Source organism: Gossypium raimondii, chromosome 4 (assembly GCF_025698545.1).
Source record: "Gossypium raimondii isolate GPD5lz chromosome 4, ASM2569854v1, whole genome shotgun sequence".
Classification (NCBI taxonomy): domain Eukaryota; kingdom Viridiplantae; phylum Streptophyta; class Magnoliopsida; order Malvales; family Malvaceae; genus Gossypium; species Gossypium raimondii.
Window position 1 is genome coordinate 7,605,414 of NC_068568.1, and position 11,984 is coordinate 7,617,397.

The following is an 11,984-nucleotide window of genomic DNA, read 5'->3' on the forward strand; positions in this document are numbered from 1 at the left end:
GGGTCCCATAGACCAAACCATATGCGATGATCACCAGTATCGAATTCACCATTGTTCCAAGCGCAACCTTAAAATCCCTGACTCTGCTTCTCCTAATAACCAATCTCCCCGTCTCCCTCCGTTGACTACAAACTTAACTACAGTTGCAATGATGAACTGCACCAGCTTTGTCTATGGAGAAATGTTATTAGAAGTTAAATGGATACACAATAGCACGAAGCTTTCAACAAATATTGTTTGGTAACGGCTATATAGAGTGGAAAGCATTGGCTCCTGAATTTCCTCTGCAATAGAAGACTTCCAAAACAGGGGGCAAGGGTTGTTTGCATCTCTCCAGGTGGCTGCAACTCTACCAAGTTTCTCACTCCAATCGCATTCTTTTAATTGCCAAATAGCATACTATCTACTTCATCTTCTCCATATAACAACCAAACTACTATCTAAATAACTTAGCCTTACTCTATGCTTTTTTCTTCTTCAAAAGTATTTACGGTATTCAGACATGGATATCAGAACAGTGTTCTTTAAAAATATGAAAAAAGGGGTTTGAAATGTCTTGAGTCTAGGATCTTTAGGAGGGAAACAAAGATTACTTGGTCAGTGCAGCCAGTAAACAACAAAATTCTTATCACTCTGCATATAATGGTCGATTAAGTAAAGAAATTTGGGGATTGCAATTTGCAAGTGTGAAAACAACATAGCCCTTTCGTTTTCTTACAGAAAATTCCCCTACTTTTCTTTTTCGACCAAAAACCTCTCCGCCCTTACAAGGTAGCAATATAAACAATATGCACAATAGGCAAAGTAAAAGTTGCTCTGCCTTCTAACAACAATGAACATACATCCAAAAAAGAAAAAGGGGAAAAAAAAAGGGCTAATTTCTTCCATCTATTGGGATGAAAATAGATAAAATTGGATTTAGACTATCAGCCTTACACGTAAGGGGACGCTTTGAGGCGTTTGCATACCTAAAATAACATGCGAGAAGATACCTCAGATATTTGAGGTTGAGCAGATGGTATTTGCAGACTCAACCTTGATTACCCTGGTATTGTATGAACCACAATAACCACACTTATGATACAGCCAGTGAAATGCTGCAGTTCCCTTCTTATCACAGTCATTGCACAGTATGTCCTGGTTAAACAACACAAGTGTGTTGGTATTCCTAAAAGAGAAGAACTTGAAAACACATAAAAAGTCATGCATGGTTTACCTGACACCGGTTCCTGTATTCTTCAGGAAGCTGCTCAGAAGCCAAAAGGGCATCAAGCATGCCAAAGTAAACCTGAAAAGGGGTAGTAGAAAAGCTAGAGAATAAGTGGAACGTCTCAGGTAGCTAATTACTCTATGTAGAAGCTTCTTGGCACATGTTCTGTCCGGATAACAATATATGAAAAGCAACGCTGGATGATGAATGAAACAAGCCATCAATCAGCTACCAACCATTTAGTATGTGTTGGGCACTTAAGATGATTATATTTCAGATATATAAATCCTAAAACTGCTGCCTATGGACTTTAATTTAATGTACAATATGATATGAAAACTTTGATTTAGAATAACTGTACACAAAACTAAAATAGACCTCAAATACTTAAATGGATTAAAGAACAATCATTTTCAATTTTTTTTATTCTTCTAAATGGATTTTTATTAAAAGCGAGGAAATATCTATAATCTAATATATATAAAAGCAAGAGTTTGGAAAAACTTCTAAACTGACAAAATACACTTTTATTTTTCATCATATTACTAAATTCACATTTAAAAATAATTATAATATTTAATTTAGAATTATTAGTTTTAAATTTTGAAATAAAATAGAAGTCGTGATAATTATACATTTAAAAACAATTATAATTTAATAGAAGTTATGATAATTACACATTTAAAAATAATTAGAATTTAAATTACAATTATTAGTTAAAAAGAGTTGTACTAATTTTAAAAAGATTTATTACTTAATTAGAATTCTAAGCATCTTAATTATCACTTACATAAAGTAAAAATACTTTAAAACTATATTGTAGGTTAAATATGTTAAAAATACTTTAACTATTATTTGAAAATTTTATATTATAATATTTAAATTGATAAGTTAATATATTTTAATTACATTCAATAACTCAAATAAGAAATATTATTTTACTCTAATTATTGCAACTAAAAGTATAATATTTAAAAACTAAATAAATATTAAATAAGGAAAATCACATACAACACATGTAACATTAAAAGCTATTAATATATAAAATCATAAGTTTAGAAAACTTTAGAACTGATGAAAATACTTTTTATCATTCATTATATTACTCAATTGACATTAAAATAATTTATTAGTATATTGATAATTTTAAGTCATAATAACAAAAATAATATTAATTACCTACTAATTAACATAATAGTAAATTGATGTGAAATTAATTAATTCATATTTTTTTAAATTCTTTTTGAAGGATTTTAAAAGTTCTACTTTAAAAAAACATCAGATATTATTAATTAATAAAAATTAAATTTATAAAATCATTAAATATAATTGGATAAATTTAAAATAATGGAAATTATTTTTCATAATTAAATATTTTAATTGAATAAATATAATTTTTATCTATAGATATGATTTTATTTTAAATATGATAACAATTAAATCATGTTAAAATCAATTTTTATACTTAATAGAAATTAAATGAGTAAGATTCATATAAAAATAATATCAATATATTGGTAATCTAATAGTATACATATTGCATAAATCTATTTATTTGTTCTTAACTTATATGTCAAAGTTCAAAATAAAATATATTTTACAATAAATTCTATATTTTTATAAATACTAATTGCACTTAATTAAGTCAGTTCAATGCCTAACTCAGCAAATAGAACAGTTCATATCTATTTGAGAAATTAAGATAAAAAGACCAATTAAAAATAAGACCAATGAATATAATATAAAATAATTATATTTCTCATATTTTTCATATTTATAAAACCAATGAATATAATATAAAATAATTATAACAATTTCTATCAATAATGTTTCTATTACAATCTGGAATATAAAACTAATAAATAGGTTTTACGTTTATTTCCAATGATAAATAATTAATAAATATTATTAATAATGTTTTTATTATTAGTGTTTTAGCTATTATCACTTAATTAAATTTTAAATTCATATAAACTTATTATCTTATATTAATTACCATTTAATTAGTGTTCCAATTATGAATCAATTAAAACTAATATTTAGCAATATAAATAGATACATTAGCAATGCATTTTCATTAAATAGCATCTAAAGAATTACTAAAAAACATATTTCATTTGATATTTGATACATTTACCATTATTTGATTTTGATAATACTTCCACAATCATAAATGTTTTTACCAAGTTATTTTAAAATATTATGTCATCAACAATGAAGTATAAAGTAATGATTCTTTATAGATAAAATTTTAACTCATTCGAATAATAAACATAATATATTTAACTAGAAAATCTAAACATAGTATATAGGCCATAAACTCGCATATTAAGCCTACGAAAACTCATTGTTCACCTTAACCACATATATTATGTTTGGCCTAGAAAATGGAAGTTTTATGCATACAATTGCACCAAATTAAAGATGAGTATTTCCCACACATATTATAGGCCATAAACTCATATAGTTCACCTTAACAAACATTATATATTCAACTATAAAATCCAAACAAAACTAAGGACGTCCATGCTCCCCCATATTCTTTTCCTAACTTCTCCAACATGCTATATGAACCAAACAAAGCCTAAACAAATGTAACCTCTCATCTACACGTCAATACAATTCCTTTGTGTCATGTTTAGTTTTCAACTAGTAGATTCCAACCCACAAGAGAAGCTACAACAATGTAAAGGGATCAAGTGAAAAGAAGTATTAAATGACATCCCTGATCCCTCAACTTCATGATAGCAATGACATGAGTGTTAACAATATCCATAAAGGCGGTAATTTTTTCAATTTAGATATAACTTTTATCAATGAGTTTCAAAAGGTGTGTTTGGTTGAGAATTTTGAATGAAATTATTCTCAAATCAACTTAAATTATAGCATTTGTAAATATATTATTTGGATAATCCATCTCTTAGAAAAAATTTTATTGGAATTTGAAGAGACAAGGAAAACAGTACGCATGCAAATAAAAATGCCTGAACCTGAGAAAAATCAACCTGCCTATCCCCTAAAACAATCTTGTATGTAGCCATAACTTAAAACAGTAGTATGCTTTTAAAAAGAATTTCTTACCGTCATATCTCCCATCGATTTTCTACAACTGCTAAAACAATTTTATATGTAATCATAACTTAAAACAGTAATATGCTTTTAAAAATAATTTTCTTACCGCCATATCTCCCATCGATTTGCTACAAATTGGGCAGATGTAATGACTGCATGCATATGCCTGACAAAACAAAGTGCAGAATTTATTATTAAGCACGCTACAATATAGTTCTCACTACATCAAAGAAAACGTTGCCCTTTTTTTTTTTTTTATTTGGCCAGAAAGAATACGTTGGTTGAATGAGAGTAAAATAGCTGGAAACAATAAAGTAAGGAATACTGAATAGACCTGAAAACATGCTGAATGCATGAAATGACCACATGGAAGTGCTCTTACGCTTTCACTTGATGTGAATAAAAAATCACAGCATATAGGACAGTTTATTTCTAGACCTTTTTCTCGACACTTGTGGTCGACCAACTTCTTGGCCAGACAGCAATTACACACCATACAATGAAAGAAATCATCACCAAGTCCCTTTCCAACACGGCATAAATTGCAGAATGGGCAATGATAGACATTCCTGAAATAAATGGAAGAGACATACAAGATGAATACTTATAGAACAGCAACAGCAAACAACAGCTTTTGTTACAAAACTATCAAAAGTTTCCAGACTGATAAGAACTTGTTCAGAGTTCTCACAAAATACTGCTTTCTAAAAATAACTCAGTCTTTCTACAACCAATAGGACCAAGACAGACTTAGAAATTCTACCCAATAAACCAAGCTGAAAATGGAGCAAATCAGGTACAAGCATTCTCCATTGTTTTGAGAGGTTTCTTTAGTGCTCCAGATGATGAGACAGAAAAGACTCATTAACAACTTTCAAATTTACTCAACATTTCTAATATTCTTCATAATAGTATTGAAATGCTCTTTAGATCTAGCATTAAGAAATTCAGAAAAAAAAATCTAAAGAAATGGGTAGCACCTTTCATCATCAAAAAATTTGCAGATGTTGCAGTAGTACTTTGCCATTGAGAGCTCGCCACATGAAGGTGTCGTGCAAACTGGTCCAACAGGCTGGATTTTCAGGCAGCTCATGCACATCATATCAGTTGTAGCCTTCCTGCAATTTAATAAAGAAAGAATCAAGTTTATAGAAGTTGGTCCTAGACCAAGAAAGCAAGAATGATAATATTACCTATCCATTGAATGGTCGCTGACTTTATCATGGCAAAACCTACATGTATATAGTTTTCCACAGCAAGCAGCACGGAGTTTACAATTTCTTTTGTAATGTTCACATCCAAATTCCTGTTTCTCTAGATCTCTAAAAGATGGAGAGCATCCATATAAGTCTTCATCATTTGAACATTCAATTGCTGAGGTTTGAGGAGACTTCTGCTGTGCAGCTATCCAGCGACTGGCATAACCAACAAATTGATTAGAATGAAGCAATGATACAGACACACTCTTAGGGCTCATAAGATTGTATTATGGGCAGACTAAACCTGGTCATAAGATTTTGAATAAGATAAGCTTTTCTCCTTGGATCAAGGGTTGAATCCCGAGAAACTTTTCTGATCTCAGCTTCAAGCTCATTCTGATTCATACGAAAGATATCCTTCCACCCAGGCTTAAAATTGAGATCACTCTGGTCAAGACTCTCATGTACATCAGTGCCTTAAAAGAGAAATTTTCAATTTCATTAGGAAGAGATTATATCTTAAAATCCTTAAATTCAGATATCTAGAAATTTGAAGAACTAACAGTTTGATATTTCAGTAACCCAACAACCAAAACAGACCAAAAGACATAAATAAAATAATATAAAGCATGGGCAGTAGAGTTAAACAAACCAAGTGAAATACAACTTCCAGATGTTGATGTGGGTGAAGATGCATCATTTCCTTCCCACCACTCATTAAGCCACTCACTGAACATTGTGTTCTTAGTTGCCTGTTTCCATGTGTCCATCATTTTGTTCTGCTCCTCTTGAGTAAGAGCAGAAGTTACCCATGGCAACATTGACTGGAGCACCTCTGCACCTGTAGTACCAATAATTCGACCAACAATCTTGTCCTGCTCGTCCACAGAAAAATGCCTGTCAAACAACGGCCAGAGCTCAAGTTCTTCTCGGAACACATGTTGATCCAGTGTTACTCTAATGGATTTACACATGCCCTGCAGCTCTGTGGCTTTCTGAATGTACTTCTGCATTGTATCATTTTGCCCAGAAGAATCTGAGTTAATTTCATTCAAGTTACCATTCACATTGCTATCGTTCAAGTATTCACAAAGCTGCGTAAGCTCGGAAAGTGCAGATGAAATATCTTCAAGAAGTCTCTCCTCCTGCTTGTGATCCAGAGTATAAGAGTGGCTAACGTTATGAAGAGACTCCTTAGATTCTAGTGCTGGAAATACTATATCATCTTCAGCATTACTGTGAGCTCTATATAAACCCCACAACAACCGAAATCTGCCAGTGAACTGCCTAAGAAAAGTCTCATTGCAATCATTTAGCTTTCCAGATTCAATATCCAAATATTCCAAATCTTTACGGATGGCTTTATGAAATTTGAATATATTATCAATAGGCCGTAAGCTTCTGACATCACTGGAGCTAATATCTGTTTCCCAGTTAAAAAGACTGGAGTTAAGCGAGGGGGCAGATGGAGTAAAAGATAATGACCGCAAAGATTTTGCTGCAGCCAGAGAACTCATGCCCAGCTTACTGCTATTCACTCCTAAAGCTGGGACACAACAAGACTGATCACTGCATGATAATTTATGGTTATTTATTGTTCCTGTCAACTGAAAAGAATCCGTTTCTTCCGAAAAAATTATATTTCCACGCTTTACCGGCCTTCTATTATCATCTGCCCTTTCCTCAGTGGAACAGATAGAGGTGCATGCACAGAATGGTTGGTCAATATCCTTCTGGGTTCTAGTAAGTATTCTTGCAGGACAGGCACCAATTGCACCAGAAGAAAGACAAATATCTGCAGAGTGACCTTTGCACACCCAACCAGAAAATAGTGTAACCAATGCGGAGTTGGATGGTGGAGCTGACCATATAATCTGAAAGTTAAAAACAGACAAAAAGAGGGGGGAAAAAATAACCTAAAGCACTCGGTCAATAAAAATCAAACCTGCCAAATTCATATTTTGGAGGAAAGACCTAGCTTCTTCTTCACTTAATGATCCTACCAACCATGGTAAGACGCACTCAATTAATTTCAAGGGCATCACACACAAACTCTGATAAAGAAGTTCTCTCTGTCTTTGGGGGCTAAAGTGCTTCCGAGCAAGTGGAAGTACCTACAAAAGCAGTCCAGCATACCGTAAGGAGAGCACTAGGGGCAAAAAGAGATGAGAAACATGGTTTCAAGTGATACGTTCTGGTAAACTTGATAATTTGGTACAAACATTATAAAAATGTCAAGAAATACAGAAACATGTAGTGTAATTATAAAAAGCAGACAGACACTCATCAATTAAAGCAATAAAATACTTGCCTGTGCTTCTTCACTATGGAAATGCTTCTGCATACTATCCATTATTTGATCAGCCTGTGAGCACAAATTTGCAAAGAATTCAGCAGAAGATGAGTCAGCTCCCGCACTTTGAATATTTTCGATAAGGCGCCGAAGCTTGTTAAATTGAATTTCTTCTTCCACATGCTCCTGAGTAAAAGATAGTTCTGCATCTACAGCAGGGAATATAACTCTATCCTCAGCAATACTGCAGCAAGAGAGAAGATAAGTTAATTTCATAACAGGTATGTAACCAGTCATAAAGGTAGATCATAAGTTGTCCTAATACATTTCATGCATCAATTTTATTTTTTTCTGTATCACACCAGATCATAAAATTGAAGTCTTTTCCTGCATACAATAAACTGTAGCTTCAATATAACATGAAAGATAGGAAGTGTTTGTTAGCTATGAAGTAAAAACAACCCTAATCAACAAAGATTACTATTAAAAGGAAAACACAGAGAAAATCCACACCTGTGAAAGATGCATACTTCAGCTATGAACTGCAGCCTCTCATTGAAGCCAGATAAATCAGAAAAATCACCAGAAATTTGTATTTTCTCAGCGGCCTTGGCTATATCACTCAATTCTCGTTTGATAGCATTATGCCAAAGCATAATTTCATCTATAGGACAGGACAGAGTAGAATCCTTAGGTTTAGAACTTAGCTCCATATATTTCCTTTTACAACTTTTGGAAGATTCACATGCACAGTAACCACTTTCAGTTTGACTTGGTAAGACACTAGCCCCAAAAGCTTCACATCGAGCCTCGCCTTTGCAATTTTTACATTTCTCAGCTGTCTTGACACCTTCCATCCAGGTGAAAATAACCTTCACAACAGACCTAAAAATGTGAGATTTGATTCTAGAAGGAACTTGTGAGTTTTGGATAACTAATAACAATATCCTATATAACCTAGAAGCCCTGTCACCTGATGAAGAAGTTTCTCTCTTGGAATTATCTTGCTCAAGCACTTGCGCATATCTCGATGTTCATCAGGTGATATAGAGGAGGAAAGCCATGGAAGAAACTCCGCCATCATATTAACAGGTATGCTGCAAAGAAACTGCCATACCAATGACGCCTGCTCTTCAAATGTAAACTTCTCAATAAGCAAGGGAAAGACCTGTCAATTCCAAAGCAAGCATGTGAAACTAAAAGATAACTTTGAGTTAGAAGATTTAACTCCTTATTCTAAATTTGAAATGGAATGCATCATGACAAGTGATCAATCAAGTTAAACATCTCAGTAATGTATATCAACAACCTCATCCACCTCCAAAATAAGGTAGGAGAATTGCTATAACACATCAAGAACGAAACAACCAATATTTTAGGAAATAAATTTTTCATCTGGCTTCTGGTTTAATGTTTGATTTGCAGCATTTGCCTCAAATATCTAACCAACCTGTTCCTCTTCCTTGGACATATGCTGAGTAATTGATGTCTGAAGGGCCCCAGTGCAAGAGGCTAATTCTCTCCTATAGCTTTCTTCATTCTGCATATCTGAAGTCAGCAATGCAAACAACTGATCAAAAAGGACACTTTCACCTTCATGTTCAAGTGAGTATGTTGGAGCCACATTCTTCACGCGTATATCAAGAGCCGGAAAGATAACCTACACATAAGGTAGTTTTGAATTCAGTAATCAGTCACAAATATCAGACAAATATAAGGTGATGATGCAGCCAACAAGAATCTCATAGGAAAAAGGAAGGATTAAAAAAAACCTTGGAGAGACTATGTTTATTTTAATTACAATATTACTTTTAAGTTACAACAAGGCAATTTAGTTCACAGGGGTTTTCACAAGTCTTTTGAGCCATCTAAGTATAAGTCTACGACAGCGAGCTTTACAGAGATTACCCCATATCTAAATATAGTGATAAATTCAAATTTCTATAATCAAATTCAATCAAGTTCTTTCCTTCCTCAAACAATAACCCTTAAAACATGATAAAAGCATCACAAATTTACGAATTTAATAACAATTCGGGAAAGCTAATTCTGAGTAAGGGATTTAGAATTTTCTAAAAAAAGTAAAGGGATTCAAAGGAAGGGGCAAAATAAAGCCAAAACTAATGTTTAAAAACCGAGGAAGAAAAAGAGATAAAAGAGAACAAGAAGGAAAACGACAACGCATGAACCTCATCTTCGGCGTGGCAATGGTGCTTATATATAGTACGAAGGAAATGACATCTCTCCAACAAAGAAGTAAGATCAGAGTCGTGGTGGTTGGTGGCAAAAGCCATGGCAGCTCGGTGGAGGGCGTCGAGCTCAGCCTTGATGGCCTTGTGAAAGAATTGGAAGATAAGAATGGGAGATTTAGAGGCGGAGTTTTTCAAGCAAGATTTGGAAGGTGTGGATGGATCGATTGGATTCAGAGGACCTGCCATTATTGCTATACCTCCTCCTCCTCCTCCGGGCTCTAAGCTCGAGAATGGGGTCGCCATTATAGAGAACTTCGACGTGGTTTCCGATTCAGATTTCCAAAAGCCCTACTAGATCTTTTGCCTGTTCATACAATTTGGAGATTTCATTTCATAGCCTTTTCTTTCCTTTTTATTTTTTTTTTCTTCCTTTGCTTTAATGTTTGTGTTTGTGGGGAGTAAAGAAGAATGTGAAACTTTTTCTTATATATATATTTTTGTAATTTTGCCCCTTTTTTTTCCCTTCTCTTTCTCCCTCTTTGTTAGCCAGAAGAATGTGTTTTAATCAATGCGGTAGATGAAGAAGAGAATTTTTCTACCCTTAAAATAGGTCCTAAGTTCTTGAGTGGATTTTGAATTTTATTTTCTCAAATTTTAGTTTCCATTTTAAAAAGGTAATTTCTTTTTTATTATAAATTCGAGTTTATTATAATATTATTTGTTATTCTACGGTATTAAATAATTTTTATATAAAATATTTTTATACAATACTAGGGTAAGAGATGATGGTAACATGATCGAATCCGTGTCAAACGAGTGTCTAACAAAATTTTTAATTACTACTCCTTACAAGATTTATTTTAAAATGTTAAACCGCTAATTTAGTACAATAATATTAATAATTTGATGGGAACTTTTAAAATCGAAAAGTAGTGATTAGATTTTAAATTTAGGAATAATTAAGAGATTTAAAGTATATTTTAACCATTTTCTACTTTCAAAATAAAAATAATAAAATACTAAAATTTTTATCAAGAAATAAAAAGAAATCGATAGTTTTGGGTAAGATCTCGAGTTAGAATGAAAAATAGTAAAGGAAAGTATTGTCTTATTTAAGAGTCAAACTCACTTCAATTTCAAATTTAGTGAAGCCTAATGAAAAAGAAAACCGTCCCATAGTATTTGATCCAAATATGTCAAAATTTCTAAATATTACTGCAATGGTGAATAGTGTAGAAAATTTATATTAGCAAAATAATTAGATAATATGGCATTTTTTAGTCGTAAAAGTAATATTTAATGCATTATTAGTGATTTTAAAATTCTATTCAATTAATTTTACTTCTAATGATGTGTAATTAGCACATAAAATTAGAATGTAGGTTGATAATTAGAGAATATATGCATGATGGCTGGCGTGGGATAAAAATAGTTTCAAATACAAATACTAAAATATTCTGAGTTGCAACTTTTTTTCCTAATTTATTTAGATACAAAATATTTTGCTACTTAAATAAATTAATTTTAGTACAATTCTCCTTTTTGGTCATTATTAGATTCCAATTTCCATAAATTAAAATATAAAAGCTAAATATTATTAGGATAGAATAAATCCATAAAACCTTTCCTATCATAGTATAATATAAGAAAAATAAATAAATTTCTTAAAAAGTAATATTACAGCTAAGCTCATAAATTTAATAGCATTTATTTTATATGCTATAATGGCATTTGTGTTATTATTACAGGATGGAATTTGTGAGTGAATAAACGAAAGGACGGCACTCGGCAAATCTTCTCCTCGAAAAGGATGGCTAAGGCAATTGTTTGACACGTGTGAAAAGCACGTGAGAGCGTTTTAAGGACAGAGTCTGGCTTATCACAACCTCCACGTCAGCATCCACCCAGTGTCTGAAACGGACGGAAGCACTTCATCACGGTTTCACCAAAGTGACAACCGTCAAGGGTATAATCGCCATTTCCTCTTTTCAAAGATTTTATATTTTTTTATTTTATTT

The 11,984-nt window shown here is 32.3% G+C and overlaps 1 protein-coding gene across 1 annotated transcript; it reads right to left on the minus strand.

Moving 5' to 3' along the window:
* Positions 1-650: 650 nt before the first annotated feature.
* LOC105779761 (zinc finger protein BRUTUS) lies at positions 651-10,501 on the minus strand. Its single transcript, XM_012603682.2, has 14 exons — positions 9,964-10,501; positions 9,225-9,434; positions 8,748-8,942; positions 8,288-8,646; positions 7,793-8,018; positions 7,427-7,595; positions 6,134-7,342; positions 5,786-5,957; positions 5,476-5,697; positions 5,263-5,400; positions 4,617-4,851; positions 4,389-4,448; positions 1,217-1,288; positions 651-1,137 (listed from the first exon to the last, which is right to left on the minus strand). The coding sequence occupies exons 1-14, from the start codon at positions 10,267-10,269 to the stop codon at positions 994-996; spliced, it is 3,717 nt and encodes a 1,238-aa protein (XP_012459136.1). The 5' UTR covers positions 10,270-10,501; the 3' UTR covers positions 651-993.
* Positions 10,502-11,984: the final 1,483 nt, after the last annotated feature.

Coding starts and splice junctions, on each gene's coding strand:
- LOC105779761 (XM_012603682.2), bottom strand. CDS start 10,269: ATGGCGACCCCATTCTCGAGCTTAGAGCCCGGAGGAGGAGGAGGAGGT. Junction 8,019..8,287: donor GAAGTATGCATCTTTCACAG/GTGTGGATTTTC, acceptor CTCTTGCTGCAG/TATTGCTGAGGATAGAGTTA. Junction 7,343..7,426: donor CCAAAATATGAATTTGGCAG/GTTTGATTTTTA, acceptor TTATATGGTCAG/CTCCACCATCCAACTCCGCA.